We start from the raw sequence: 15415 nt of genomic DNA, 5'->3' as shown, positions 1-15415 counted from the left end.
TGATGGTAATATTGATAATATTGGCTGAAATGCAGACACTCACTGTTGTTGTTCTCTCCTGACCTCCTCTATAAATACTGATGATTAAATAATAATCACTCCATTAGACCTGTTGCAGCTCATATCAGTCCAGTTCTTGTGTAATTTGGCATAACCAAGTCTTTTCTGCTTGTTTTCATCTCTTAAGAATAGTTTCTTGACAGCCACCCTTCAACTAAGACCTGAGACATGGCTTTCAGATACTGTTCATCTCATGTAGATACGTGCCTGCCACTTTTTTCACCTCACTTAATCACATTTTTAAGCACACACTGCACACAGTGCTCAGATTTGTCAAGTTTTTGGCTAACAGTCCCCTGGGAGACACCTTGTTGGTGCAAAACTTTTATATCTGTCAAAATGTGCCAGAATCAACTAAAGAAATGGGAACTGGCTGTTTAGTTTTGCAACAGGCTGCTAGTAACACAGTGCCTAACCCCCCCCCAAAAAAACTTTCTTCTGAAAATGGTCAGGTTCAGTGACTGAAAATGAATGAAAAAGCAGCCAATGCCCTCTCTCTTCAGAAAGCCTGGAGAATGATTGTTTGATCCAGAATATAAAAAATGTGAGGTAGTTCAACGCTAACATGCTGTAGTATTCAAGTATTATCATATTACTATCAGACCTAAAGTTTCACGCTTATTGACAACAGCTAGCACGCTATTAGGATCTACCATATACCAGCGGTCCCCAACCTTTTTTTATGCCTAAGACCGGTTTATGTCCGACAATATTTTCACGGACCGGCCTTTAAGGTGTCGCGGATAAATACAACAAAATAAAACCAGTACCGATACCAAAAAAAGAATATTTATTCATAACACACGGGAAAAGATCCAGGGAAACTGAGTTAACGATAAAAACTGATAAAAACCCTGAGAACCATAAATTTCACACCTGAGCCTCAACTCTCACGGCCCGGTACCAAACAACTCACGGGTTGGGGACCGCGGGCATATACAATACGATGTCGGTATGCTAACATTAGCATGTTTATTTGCTACTCTTTAGCTTGTAATCATGTAGCATGTAATCTTTATGAGCCTGTATAGGCCTATGTTAACATTTGAAAATCTCCTTTAATATGAAACTTTGCTATCTATCTATCTATCTATCTATCTATCTATCTATCTATCTATCTATCTATCTATCTATCTATCTATCTATCTATCTATCTATCTATCTATCTATCTATCTGAGCTTGTTTAGAATGGTGAACCTCATCATAATAAAAGTAAAGACTAATGAGTGTACAGAGTTGAGTCGACAGAAATTCACTCAGTCGAACCAAATTTCACGATGATGTGTCTAAACGTTTCAGTCTGGACTGTTGCACCGACAGACTGGCTGGCATCGTTATTCCCAGAAACCACCTCGTGGCTTTGTGGCTGAAGATGTAAATGCCTCTTTTCACTACAGGATCCGACATGTTTTCTTTTTCTTTGTCAGTTGAAGATCCAGATCCAACAGCAAAGCCAGGAAATTTCTGTTGGGGTAGATGGCTCTTTTCTGGATCAGCTTCTGCAGAGCCTGTTTGAGTGGGAGATGATGGTAGATCATGAGGTATGCCAAAACCAAGGTCGATGACCGGCTCATTCCCATGATGCAGTGCACCAGAACTTTCCCTGAAGAACAGGCAAGATGAAGGGAGGGATGTGAAGAAAGGATTAGCGAGAAGCCTCAGACTTATTAATATCATACATGACTGCCCGTCTCACGCTGTGGTCTTTCTTTTTCCCTGCTGCGAGCTAAAAATAGTGCCTACAATTCACTCTTTGTTCATTTAAGGTCCCTTTGCAGACTGGGCCCAACTGTCTCCTTAATCCCAACCTGTCCGCTGCTTGATAGCTTCTTTGAAAAGAGCCATGGTCACATTATATACCTAAATTCTGCAAGGTAAGACTCTTATTATTACAGCTGGCTGAAAATACACTTAAAGCTGTCTTACATTGTGCTGACAGGTGACATTGAAAGGACAGCGTGGTGGGAGAATTTGAGTGGAATGAGTGGGTTTACTGTAATAAGGATTTGCAGAGTTAAATAAAAGATGTGATATACAGGGATTTGAGAAAGGAAAACTGTAGCACTTGTAATACTATATTAAAAGCCTCAAGCAGTCTTACCATCAGGTGACTTCAGAGCTTTGTGAATGAAATCGGCTGCAGGCTGAAAGTAAACATCCAGATCAAAGTGTGTCGAGTCATCTGCTGGAATGCCACAATACACAAAGTCGTTGCCATAAAAGCTTTGGTTCCCTATGCTGCCTCGCTTGGAGTGAGCAGCGTTTAATACATGAGTTATACCTAATTTCAGCAAGGCAGCCTTGTTTTGGGCTACTGCCCTAGCAAGACAAAGAGACAGAAAGAGGTTCAAGACTTATGGGAACTCTACGCATCACAGCACAATGATTTTTATGCCAGAATGAAACAATACGTGGAAGCAGTTATGTCAAAGAAAACAGCCTTTGCAAGGCAACCGAATCATCTGAAATAAAAGTACATACTTACACATTTCCTATGTATATGTTCGGCCACACTTCGTCAATTTGATTGAGGTGCAGCTTGCAAGAGTCCAAAAGCTTCTGCAAATCCTTCACACTTAGATATTCTTTTCTCTTGCTTCTCAGCGCTGACATTTTAAAATCCAAATCCCTTGTCTTGGATCGATCACTGGTCCAAATGTTTGTTGTTTTAAAGCGGTTCCCCGTCTTTCTCCGGCTCAAGATGATGTGTACGAGCAGGTGTTTATCTGCTATCACTGGACAGTTACCCAATTTAGTACATAACCTAGCGTGTAGTCTTACTCGTGCAGAGGGCAGAACAACAAACACTGCAGCCGGGGCTTGTACTTTTCACACCACGGCGGGACTGAGATTTAATAAGCCTCAAACAGATGAATCATGCCATAAACGAGCAATAACTAAATGTAATTATGGGCAAAATGTTTAAGTGAAGTGATTATGCTGTGTGACAGAAAGTCCAGTGTAATTTGGCAGTTATAGAAGAGAAAGAGGGTAACAGCTTCATGCAGCTAGTTTACGCTCTGACACAAATATCATGTGAAAGCAAAATGGAAATTTAAAAAAAAAAGAGAGAGAAAAGAGCTTTGCTGTGGGCTGTTCATGACATTAAACAGCCTCTCATACTGTGCAAATGTCTATTTTAACTCCTCTATTATGTTGCAGGTCAATTTCACCCATTTTAGCTTTAAAAAACTAATTAACTTCTCCCTCGCACCATGAAATGTAATGACTTTTCTTCATTCGGAGTCATGAATGTGTATGTAAAATGTGGGTGCAGTGGCGTGTTGTTGAATACCAGTACCAATGTTGGATGCAGAATCAGTCAATAAATGTCTCCGGGTCATTTTTAACCTGGAGACGGTTATTGATTGATAATTCAAAGTGCTGCTTCTCCTTGTTGAAGACTCTAGAGTGGTGTGAAAATGTGGGGGGGAATCCAGCTGAATATGTATGTGAAACTTTAAGAATGTGATCCATAAATGCTAGAGAAAGAGTAGTTTGACAAGCATGGTGCGATTGTGCGTTTGTTCCCCTTTGAGCTTTCTGGTTGAGAAGCTCTTTTACAACCATTTTAAGAATAGTTATTCTCTACAAGAGACACTTAAGAATGAGCTCCAGACAATTTACCAGACACTAAAAATTAGCTTTTGTTCTCGAGAACAGCGGTAATGTAGAGGGAGATGTTTCTGAGCCGTTGGTGATTCAGGATATCTGTGAAGAGGATTCTTCTTGCTAAGAGACCATTGAAATCAAAAGACTGTCAGGCTGCATAGTCACTTTCGTCGGAGGAAACCCAAAGCACATTGTCACATTCCAAAGACCTGTGTTATCTGAAAAAGTTCCCCAGCCTGCTAGGTTTTGATGCACACAGCCATCACCAGCGGGGATGGAGGGAGCCCATTATACCTGAGACTCGGAGGCAAGGTTGAATCTTTATTTATTTTTTTTCTTTCTTCTAATGTGCAAAAAAGTTAGGTGTGCAAAATTCTGAACAGATTTCCCCATTATCAGCTGCAAGGAATGTGATACATGCTGAAGAGACACGGGAAGGCTGCTGTGCTTTGTCTCGTTAATAAGATAATGAAACCGCCACCACTTGCTGGAAATGCCAGAAAATAAAACCTTGATCCTGCTAACACTTGGTTTTAAGATGTGTGTGTGTGTTTTTTTAATGTGATAACAATGGAAATTCATCTGCTAAAATCTCTTGTGAGGTTTTCCAGGATGCATTTAACCAGGGTCCTTTCATCATGTGTCCACATATGCCCTTGACAGGGATGCCATGTAGGAAAATGTGCCATTAGCAAAGGATTTAGTGTTCCTTTTTTGTCTTGTCCTTTGACATTTTGCATCACTATGACTTGCTAATCTTAACAGTGTTTTTGTTTATTTATCATTCCTTAGCTAGCTTAGCAAGTCAGGAGTGTGGCAACAGACCAACATAATGTCTGTGCAGTGGCTCTTTGACCTTCTAGTGGCAATAAAAGTGAAGCTATCCTTATTAGCTGAATCCTCATGTTGGTGTTGTTTCTACATTATCATAACAGTGTTGGTTAAGGATCAACATTGTCTGCACATTCAGTTAGCATAAGCCAAGAAGTTGCTAATGCTGTTAAAAACTGTTACTAGCAAACCAACATGAGTAACCGAAAGCAAAGTTACCCTTATTAGCTGAAAGGTTTCACTTTCTAAAATAAAACCTGTTGTTGTTTCTATAGATGATTGTCAGGTCTAGATAGGTCTTGTATAGCATTTTAACATCATTAGCGAAGAAGTTAGCTAATGCTGTTAAAAATTGTTACTGGCAAACCAACATGAGTAACCGAAAGCAAAGTTACCCTTATTAGCTGAAAGGTTTCACTTTCTAAAATAAAACCTGTTGTTGTTTCTATAGATGATTGTCAGGTCTAGATAGGTCTTGTATCGCCCAGACTGAGCATTCAGTTAGCATTTTAACATCATTAGCGAAGAAGTTAGCTAATGCTGTTAAAAAATGTTGCTAGCAAACCAACATGAGTAACCTAAATTTGCCGGGAAACATATATATCTATACATATATTATATAAATTAAACACTTGGACGGCTTACCATTTGATTCAGGAGTGACTTTTATATTATTAAAAAATCACCATGACCATCTTATATAATGTTTTACTTTTATAGTATTCCATTTGTGCCAACAAATAATGATTATGATTTAATTTATTAGTATTATTATTAGTGGAACTGATTAAAACAATCAGCTGGAGATTTGAAGACAGAAGCAACAACTTTAAATGAAGAACACATTCAAAGATAGAGTATAGACAGGATCAAAGAGCCTCATGATGATCAAGTTCATCACCTTGGTCCAATATGTAAGCATTGCTACAGTCACGAATGTCTCATCTGTAGATAACAGATGATAATGTTAATCTGTTGTTTACAGGTACTTAGTCATGAAGCACCACTTGAGAAGAACTGTGGATTTGACCTGATGACATTAGTTCATGAGAGTCAACAATAAAAAGTTCCTGAGGGGATCACAGTGTCTGGACAAATTTCGGTTCAATTCATCCAATAATTTTTGGAGACATTTTACCCCAAATCACAATTGTGGTAACAAAATAAAATTTAGGACATCTGCAAGAGAACTGCTAATATACTGATAAAAAAAGGCTTCCATGGTGTACTGGTTATGTTGTTTCAAAAGAAAAGTTTTATGTAAGTTTTTGTACTTACCAAGAAACCCCCCCCCCCCCCCCCCCCCCCCCAAAAAAATGAATAGGTTTAAAATGAAAACACACTGCAGATTAATTTCACCTGCAGCACATTGGATAAAAGCTTCTTCAACACAACACTAAGGTTAAATAAAAACAATATCTCATATTCAGTCCCTTAAATTGATTCTGCCCAGAGGAGAGTTCATTACATTGATCTCCTATTAAGACGCGGGTCGATATTATATAGAGATGCCGCATAATTCACATCAAACACAGCGCCAGAGTTGTGGGGGAAATACATTTGATTAGATTCCATTCCTGAAACAAACTGATTAAAGTCAAAGCACAGCATTTCCTTCAACTGACACAGTCATCAAGTCTCTCATTTGTCTGGAGAAAAAGCTGTTTTGAGGTTATGTGCATTTGAAGATCTTTATTTTTTGAAGCGGTCATGAAGTCTTTTGCAGTTTCATATCCAAAGCACGAAGCTGTTTAAGGAATCCTCTGTTTGGGAAGATCCACCTGCGCTCTTTGACCTTATTGATTGCATCTAGGAGCGTGTAATTGTGGTGGATCATTAGGTAGGCCAGGACGATGGAGGCAGACCTGCTCACACCAACAGCACAGTGGACGAGAACTCGACCTGGAGAGGAAGGAGAAGAAAAATATCACGGTGAGCATAAAGCATGTGGTCGATAAGGGATGAGACGAGTGAGAGGTCGGCGGAGGCTGACATTAAACATGATGGGTATTTACCACTTGTCGTGTCAAGTGCGTTATGAATATACTCAGCAGAGGGAAAGAAATATCGAGAGAGGTCAAAAGACGGTGAGTCATCTGCAGGCACTCCATAATAATCCACGGTGGATCCATAGAAGTAGTGACTCCCCTGACAGTGCGTCTTCCCATGAGCTGCATTCACAACATGGGTGATTCCCAGCTTCCACAGACTGTAGCGATCATTAGCCACTGACCTACAAAGAAAAAAGCAATCAGTCTTTCTAACTGGTAATTGATCTAGGCTGATTATGTTGTATAAGCCATCAAGAACAATTTTAAAGACTTACATATCTCCAATGAACAGGTTAGGCCAAACTTCATCAACATGATTACCAAACCTTTTACCTCCATACAAAATCTTCTCAAGGTCTTTCACAGAAGGAGAGGCAGGAGAAGCTGCACTATTTTCCTGCAGATTGTTCATTGTTGACCACATGCATATCCCTATGTATGATTTATTCTCTCAACATTTATTTTCAAACTGTTAAACCTTCACTGAGACCACGCTGGCAGCCACAGACAAGGACAGGTGTTGCTGTTCTAAAATTAAAACAGTGACCTACCTTACTCTGAATGTAGGCCAGCTGTACATCTCTAAATGTTTTTTTTAAAGTACATTTTATGTCAACTCATAATTTCTAATTTTATCAGTTGCAAAAATACATATAGTTGTGGTCAGAAGTTTACACTCATCATGCTCATTATTGTCATTGTCCTTTGGGGTTTTGAATGATTTCTTTAAAGTGTTCTTTTTTCACAGTGGAATGATTGTACAGCATGCATTTTAATTAATTAAAAAACGAGAATTGAGGACACATGTTTGAATCTATTTTGGATATTATCTAATCCACAGAGTGCCACATGTATAGAAACTGGGGTATAAATACACCCCAACTAATTTTGGTTTAATGTCTCCTAGCAAATAACTACAACTCTATTTAATGTTTTTGGTCATACGATTTCACACGTAAGAACGGTGTAGTACCACCTGTTCACCATAGAGTGTCACTGTTTCACTGTTGTTCCGCGTTTTCTTTTAGCGTGCGCCGCTATTCTGGACATTACCGCCTTGTGTTGTCAACAGGACTCCTAGCTAGCGCAAAGCCTGGGCGTAATGATGTCCAGCAAACTCGTGTCACTAAAGCAAATGCTAATAAGATTTCTTCTGATTCTTGTGAGATGTCACTTCGTTAGTTAGCCGGAGAGATATATTCTGTGTCATCTTCTGTTACATCTCAGAGCTGGTGAGTGACCGCAAAGCACACGCATTGATTGAGCTAGCACCAGTGAGCTAGCAGTCTTTAGTATTAAGCTGAGTTAGCCCCGTGGGCAGGGGTGCATGTGGATGCTTTCACGTTTATCTCTGGCGTATTTGTCTTTACATACTAATAGGCCAGATAGTTGCCTGACAAAATACTGAGATAAGTTAACTTCGGAGTATACAAAGAGCTTCTAAGCCCGATTTAAATGCTAGCCAGTGATATATTTAAATGGGTTAAATATATGGGTTATTGCAGGTCGACTGTAGTTGCTGGACTGTTTATTTAAATTATTTTTTATCAAAAAACACAGAAATGTGTTGCTTTCTTGTCAGTCCAAGGAGCAGACTGTTGAGGCAGCGTTTATTTCGGTTAATAATGAAGTTAGAAATAGTCATAATGTCTTTTAATGTGACTAGGACAATAATACCTTAGGATTTAATTGACTGTTTGGCCTGGGATAACATGTAGCTGCTCCTTCACTTACATTGTAGGGTGTGGTTTCCATTGTGCCATAGGAAATCCTTGCCAGTACTTGCGTCATATAACTGCATAAGTTGTGATTACCCAGATTTCCTGTGTAACTCAGGATTTGTCTTAAATTTGTTTATCACCTATAATTTTGTCACAAAATGGATGTATTTTCTGTCTGCGCAGCAGTCTTGCATAGTGTCTTTAAAGTTACTACTGCTGATTCAGAGCAAATAAACTGTGCCTTAAACTAATCCTGAATATTATTTTGCATGGTGTTTTGGAAGCCAATAAGGAACTGATACTGCTGAACTTAAATGTGGCTGTTCTTCTTTTTAGCCTTTGGTGTCAGGAGGAAATGACCCAGCTGAGTGTCCGTCGTTGGACACCTAAGCACGTTGCCAAGTGGTTGAAGGAAGAGGGCTTCTGCGACTATGTGGACCTGCTGTGCAACAAGCACCGGCTGGATGGCACCAGTCTGCTTGCCCTCAGTGAGTACGACCTCCGCTCGCCACCACTGGAGCTCAAGGTGCTGGGGGACATCAAGCGGCTAATGGTCTCCATTCGGAAACTTCAGAAACAGAACATTGATTTATTGGAGGAGCTGGGTCTTCCCTATGATGGCCACTCTCCCACCGGTTCCGGAGGCAGTTTGGACTGGTTGTGTAACGGAGACCCGGGGAGAGACTGCGACAGCACTGACACAGCACCAGTGGGAGAGGAGTATCACCAGTACACTAATGGAAAGTACAAGCAGCAGATGCGGCGCCTCGATCCCGAGTACTGGAAGACAGTGCTTAGCTCTGTCTATGTGGTGTTCGTGTTTGGGTTTACATCCTTCGTCATGGTCATTGTACACGAGAGGGTCCCTGACATGCGCACATACCCTCCGCTCCCAGATATTTTTCTAGACAGGTGGGTGTGATCGCTCACAAGAGCTTTCTTAAATTTTCTTACAACCAAAACGTTAATCACCTCTGAAATATTACAAACGATGATGTTTGAGTATCACACCAAATCGCTGACATTATAACTGCCCTAATTCCTTATGGCGTGTTTCTATTATTGTCCTCATATACTCCTGATGTGCTCGCTGAGGTTCAAAAAGACCTTCGAGGATTGTTTATAAGGTGACCTACTTTTGTTTATGACCAGCTTTGGGCTTTTCATGAAATGAAAACTTACCAGGAGAGATTATTTCAAGGAATTTCCAGTGTGTGTTTGGCAAGACACTGAGGCAAATTATTCAGGCTAGTTAATTATCTCCAAAAGAGATATCTTGGGAGATAACATCTATATGCATTGAAATGATTTATTAAAACTAATATACCAAAACACCAAACTAATTTTTCTGTCATGTTTGTTGTAAGATGTTAAGCAACATCAGCTATAAATGCTCACTTTCAATCTGTTATTTCAGCACTGATGTTGTCCTTTTCCGCAGTGTGCCTAGAATACCCTGGGCATTCGCCATGGCCGAGGCATGTGGAGTGATCCTCTGTAACATCTGGATGCTGGTTCTGCTGCTCCATAAACACAGGTCAGTAGGTGCTCTGAACGATCCCAGGAGCCTGTCAGTAGCACAGGAAACTCACATTTCACTACTTCTAGGTCCATTCTCTTGCGGCGGATGTGCAGCCTCATGGGGACGGTGTTCATGCTGCGCTGTATCACCATGTTTGTCACTTCCCTGTCTGTTCCAGGACAGCACCTGCAGTGTTCAGGAAAGGTAACGCATCTTTTTTCTCTTTTTCTCATGTATCAGATCTCTTTGCAAGATTAGAGTATTGCCTGTTTCCTTCTAGATGTACGGCGACATGTGGGCCAAACTACAGCGAGCTGTGGCCATCTGGAGCGGTTTTGGGATGACACTGACAGGGGTTCACACATGTGGCGACTACATGTTCAGTGGCCACACTGTGGTCCTTACCATGCTCAACTTCTTTGTCACAGAATGTGAGTAGCTTCTGTTTCTGTTTTCTGTGAGGAGGAAAACACACTTGTGCTAAGATGAGTTGAAAAGGCCTTGGAATAAGTTGGAATTATAATTGGAAAATGATCAATGATTTCAAAACTAATCCCTAAAACCCCTCATTTTGTAAGTAAATAAACATTTTAGACATTAACTAACACATGTGAGAGAATTTGTATGTTTCCAGGTTAATGGATTCCAAACCATATTAGTCCATTAGCCAACAGCTAACTGATCTAATTTATTTGAAGAGTTTCAGTCAGGTGTCAGAACTCATCACAGTACACAATAAGGCATAAATGAAGGTCACAAATGATCATCTTATGGCTTCTGACAGTGAACTTATTTCTGTGCTTATCCTGCTAAATGCCAGTGCAGTTTTCGATACTACCGACAGCAATATTTTATTACAGCGATTACACCATGCTAGAGGAATTAAAAATGCTGCATTGCAGTGGTTGGACTCATATCTACCTAATAGACACCAATTTGTTCATGTAAAATGGGGAATCTTCTTCACGCAATAAGGTAAATTATGGAGTTCCACAGGGCTTTGTGCTGGGGCCAATTCTATTTACATTATACATGCTTCCCTTAGGCAGTATCATTCCAAGCATAACATACATTTTTGTTGCTGTGCAGTTGATGCCCAGCTTTATTTATCCACAAAGCCAGATATGACACACCACTTAGTTAAACTTAAGGAATGTCTTACAGACGTAAAGACCTGGGTGACCTCAAATTTCTTGCTTCTAAATTCAGATAAAACTGAGGTTATTGAACTTGGCCCTTACCTTCTATAAATCCTGTTAAACATGCTGTCATATTAGATGCTTGCTCTGGGTGGCAGTACCTTGGCCAACAGTAACACTGTGTGGAAACTTGGGAGTCAGGTTTACCATGATATGACCTTAAATGTGCATATATGTTCAAGGAATGCATAGGGCGGGTGAATTGGTCCTATATAATTAAAACTTGATTTAAAAAAAATTATTGTTGCTTTATTAATTTCAATCCAAGTCTAAAGAGCACTATTATTATGTACACAGTACAATAAACCCTATAGTGGTAGTAAATGATAAAGCAGACATAGATTAGCCATATTTGGAGAAGGTGTCCCTATGTTGCCACCCAGTGTCCGCTACTGGTACTGCAAGTATTTCTTGAAAATTAATAATAAACCTATTATAGTTGTTTCCATTGAAATATTTTTAGTCTTTGATTCTGCTAGAGAAACTTTGTATGATTCATCCTCAGTTCCAGTGTCTGTAGCAAGCCATTTCAGCTCCTCCTCCTGTAGAGCCACCCTTCTTTCTTTCTGATTTAAACAAAAAGCTTGAATAGCAGGTAGGAGTGGCTGAGAGCTTTGTGCCTGAGATGAGCCACAAGCAGAAAAAATATTTTTACATTAAATATGTGAATGAAAATAACTTTAACAGACTTAACAATGTGCCACATTTTAGAATGGAATCACATAAAGTGCTCAGTAACGCTCTTCCGTCTTTGATTTACACAGACACTCCAAGAAGTTGGAATTTTATCCACACTTTGTCCTGGGTGCTCAACCTCTTCGGCATCTTCTTCATCCTGGCTGCGCATGAACACTACTCCATTGACGTGTTCATAGCCTTCTACATCACTACCAGACTCTTCCTGTACTACCACACCCTAGCTAACACTCGGGCCTACCAGCAGAGCCGGAGAGCTCGCATCTGGTTCCCCATGTTCTCCTTCTTTGAGTGCAATGTCAACGGGCCAGTCCCCAACGAGTACTGCTGGCCTTTTTCTAGACCTGCTGTGCTAAAGAGGCTGATCGGATAATAAGCAGCCTGCAGCAGTACTGTTAGACACAGACAGTGTTCTTTCGTCTGCTTTGTCAAGTTGCCAACTGAGGCGGTGTGCGAAAAAGACGCCTAATATGAGCCGCACAAAGCCTGATGGAATACACAGAGCCATATCCTTTTACATTTTAGGATTTAGCTCCTAACCTGCTTTTATTGTCTTTTTTTAAACAAAAAAACCTGCAGAGTTTCTAAAAGGCCCCATCCCAGTTTGATTTTACAATACAATGACATCTGTTACAGACTGTTTGGATAGCAAGAAAATTATGAAATAAATTCTCATTTAAAAATGCATCTAAACCTTTACAGGAAACTGTGCAATTAAGATATCTGGATCTGGATTCTTGAGTTTTTCCTCATATCCCACATTTGAGTTTTAAAAAACGATGTATGTATGTATCTGTATGGACCACTGTTAAAGCAATATGTATAGATTCATATTATGTTATATAGAAAAACATAATTTGTCATCATGTTTGTTCAATTTTCTGCATTCCTTTATAACACGCTGACATTTTGACAGCATTACTAAAGACTGAAACAGAAATTCATGGCTCCTTTTCAGATAAACGACATACACCGAATCTTGTGTCTTTACTCATGACATCGCCTGCTATTTCCTAGAAAATATGCATTTAAGGAAATGACATTATCAGCCAAAAAAGTTAGAATAAAGTTTTATCCAGCTGTCTTAAACATAGTTCCATTTGCCAATTACCTGGAGTGTTACTGTGATACATTTCTCTGTGAAGAATTATTCCAAACTGCTCATGTTTACTGTTGAATATATGTATAGGTTTTTTAAGAAGTCCACATTCAGTGTAAACTACTAGACTTAGACCAAGTGCAACAACCTTTTCTTGATATTAATTCTTTGATGTTAATATGTAGTAAACAGATGCTGAAATTTGTATTTGTTTAGATTAATTTATTCCATTTTATAAATGTCAATAGGTATTTTTATATTCTGTGTACAAGGTTGCAGCAATGTGCACATAGAGAATTATGTTTACAGTTGCTTCAAACTCTGTATTCGTTGGAAACACGTGTTATTTAATTTACATATTCCAGCTTGTCCTGTACATTTCATTGAGAGAATCGTAAAAGATCATCGTCATTGCAGCATGTTAGAAACATGACTCTGAGTGGAGTTAACAGTCTTAACACATCCCTTCACTGAAGAAGTAGGATGTGTTTATGTGCTACTGTAGAGCCATTAAACTTCTTGTCCCAACAGTCATTTCCATCAATAAAGAGCTGAAACAGGAGTTTCCTTTCCTTTTTTATTTATCTATTTATTTTGCCCCACTTGCTGTACGACCACCTGGGGAATGCGCGCTGTTGCCAGAGCTTAAGAGCAATCATTTGGAAAATTGACAGGCTGAGTTAAATGTGTATTTTATTGTTACAGGCCACTGCTTTAGGTATTAAAGAGCGACTTGTGTTGACATGGTGGCAACCTGAAGTATACTGCGCCCACAGACAGGAATCTAGCCTAACACAATTTTCCTCTAATTTCCTACACCAAGCTTGATTGGCAGGGTGCCCTTACTCCAGGGAAACTTGGGTTCAACATCGTTTTCAATACAGTCATGTTACAGTCAACATTTTAATTTGTAAAGATAAAACTCAGTGGCCCGTGAGCCACCATGGGCTCCAAATGACAAAGTGGCAAATTACAAAAAACATTCAAGAAACTCCGAGAAGGGCCCAGACCCGCAAAAAACAAAGCATATGCTGAGCGCTTACTGAACAGGGATAAAACCAAATAACCCCCTTTAAACCCCAACAGCCTTCAGATGGTATTTATTCACTCGCCCTGGAATGATTAATACTGTGTCACGAATATAACAAGACCCACAATGCTGATAAAAACATGCTCCTAAAGTCTGTAATCAGTAGTGAGTAACAAAAGTCCTTGAATATGGTCCCACACGCAGTCTTTTTCTTAATGTGTCCTAGTCCATTAGAGTTATAACCACAGCAGCTGAAATGTCCAATTAAATATCAGGTTAAAAGTCCAACAAAAAGAAGGGAGAAACCATATCTTTATGTCTCTGTGGAAGTCAATGGGAAAGATACTGGGCTATTCACAGAGCTGCTTTGAGCCTCATCACTTGCTTCAGAGGCCTCAGCAGTCTCTACCTGTTCATCCGGCTCACCATCACCACATAGTCCACTGCAAGGACCTCAAGTGGTGTTGTAATATTGCTGAATGTCACTAGGTACTGGATACCTTTAACCAGTGTGCACCGCTTGCACTGCCGAGCCAGTCCTCCTCAACAGACTGAGGGTGCTCTTTGCACTGAAATGCCCCCATCTTCATGTTGGCTCTTGCATACCTTATGTTGCAAGGGTTCTAGGACAATGAGCTGCTGAATCTCTTCCCCATCATGGAGTCTTTGTGTGTATACCACACGCTGATAAAGCCTAAGGTGATCAAATAGCTGGTAAAGTCGCCTTTCATCAAGTGCTGATATGTGAAGTTCAGCACATGGAAAAAATGTCCTCATCTGTGTCCTCCCCTTATAGGTTCTTCCTGGTATGGAATCTTGGAGCCATCCCCATTAGTGTTGTCCTGTCCGGCTTTGCAACACGCTTCAAAGTTATACTGGCAAAGCTGTACTACCAGTCGCTGCTCACCAGTCCTCAGATTAGCATAATGGGTTGTACAAGGGAGTGTGGTCTTTAGCTCAGACACGTGTTTCTCAAGCTAGCATGAAAAAGAGACGAATGTTTAACGCTCGCAGGTGTTTGCACGCTTTGCAAGCGGATCGAGGTTTGCGATGAGATGACATTGTGCAGCACTTAGATACAAGTGTATTTAAATACTTTACTTTATATTCATTAATGACTTAATGTATAACTCTTGAGCACTTATTTTCGGATTTTTCTCACTTTATTTGCACTCCTTTGGTGCTTGAAGTCACAGACTGTGCCATGTTGTGACACAACAAAAGGACTATATATTTTATTTTGTAGCTTTCACTGCGTTCAAACGATGTCCAAAAATGTTCAGAAGTTCCTCAGAACTACCGTACGTCTCCTGATGAAGAAAATAAGCGAATGCCCCGTTAAAGACTCTCTTCTGTCATGCTAGGGCCTGCTACAAGATTGTCTTAACGAGCAGGTAAAGTGTACCTAATAAAGTGATCCACGAGTGTATCCTGTCATTAAAGGCTTTTCCTCCTGATTATGTAAAACCTGTGAATGATACGTTAGATTTGGTGAGCGGCACCAATGTAGCACTATAGCTGATTTCTGTACAGCTCTGTATGCATAAGCCCGTAACTTTCAGTCGTATATAGGTTGCCATAGTGATTTAGAGG

The 15415-nt window shown here is 40.0% G+C and overlaps 3 protein-coding genes across 5 annotated transcripts; 1 reads left to right on the top strand and 2 right to left on the bottom strand.

Annotated features, from left to right (window-relative positions):
• Positions 1-1187: 1187 nt before the first annotated feature.
• LOC113028348 (dual specificity protein phosphatase 26-like) lies at positions 1188-2907 on the bottom strand. Of its 3 annotated transcripts, none has more exons than XM_026178547.1 (4): positions 2547-2907; positions 2343-2380; positions 2163-2246; positions 1188-1664 (listed from the first exon to the last, which is right to left on the bottom strand). In XM_026178547.1, exons 1-4 carry the CDS (start codon positions 2672-2674, stop codon positions 1453-1455), a joined length of 462 nt encoding a protein of 153 aa, XP_026034332.1. In that variant the 5' UTR covers positions 2675-2907; the 3' UTR covers positions 1188-1452. The 3 variants fall into 3 exon arrangements, with proteins under 3 accessions (XP_026034332.1, XP_026034333.1, XP_026034331.1); XM_026178548.1 differs by having other exon boundaries at positions 2543-2594; XM_026178546.1 differs by having other exon boundaries at positions 2163-2380; positions 2547-2902.
• A 2986-nt stretch (positions 2908-5893) lies between these two features.
• LOC113028347 (dual specificity protein phosphatase 13) lies at positions 5894-6997 on the bottom strand. Its single transcript, XM_026178545.1, has 3 exons — positions 6831-6997; positions 6520-6737; positions 5894-6406 (listed from the first exon to the last, which is right to left on the bottom strand). The coding sequence occupies exons 1-3, from the start codon at positions 6977-6979 to the stop codon at positions 6213-6215; spliced, it is 561 nt and encodes a 186-aa protein (XP_026034330.1). The 5' UTR covers positions 6980-6997; the 3' UTR covers positions 5894-6212.
• A 596-nt stretch (positions 6998-7593) lies between these two features.
• samd8 (sterile alpha motif domain containing 8) lies at positions 7594-13354 on the top strand. The gene is made up of 6 exons (XM_026178540.1): positions 7594-7787; positions 8613-9188; positions 9718-9813; positions 9885-10002; positions 10079-10229; positions 11762-13354. Exons 2-6 carry the CDS (start codon positions 8632-8634, stop codon positions 12064-12066), a joined length of 1227 nt encoding a protein of 408 aa, XP_026034325.1. The 5' UTR covers positions 7594-7787; positions 8613-8631; the 3' UTR covers positions 12067-13354.
• The last annotated feature ends 2061 nt before the right edge of the window (positions 13355-15415 follow it).

This window comes from Astatotilapia calliptera, chromosome 8 (genome assembly GCF_900246225.1).
Source record: "Astatotilapia calliptera chromosome 8, fAstCal1.2, whole genome shotgun sequence".
Taxonomy (NCBI): domain Eukaryota; kingdom Metazoa; phylum Chordata; class Actinopteri; order Cichliformes; family Cichlidae; genus Astatotilapia; species Astatotilapia calliptera.
Note: the sequence above shows the minus strand (reverse complement) of the source record. Positions and strands in the feature narration are given on the sequence as shown.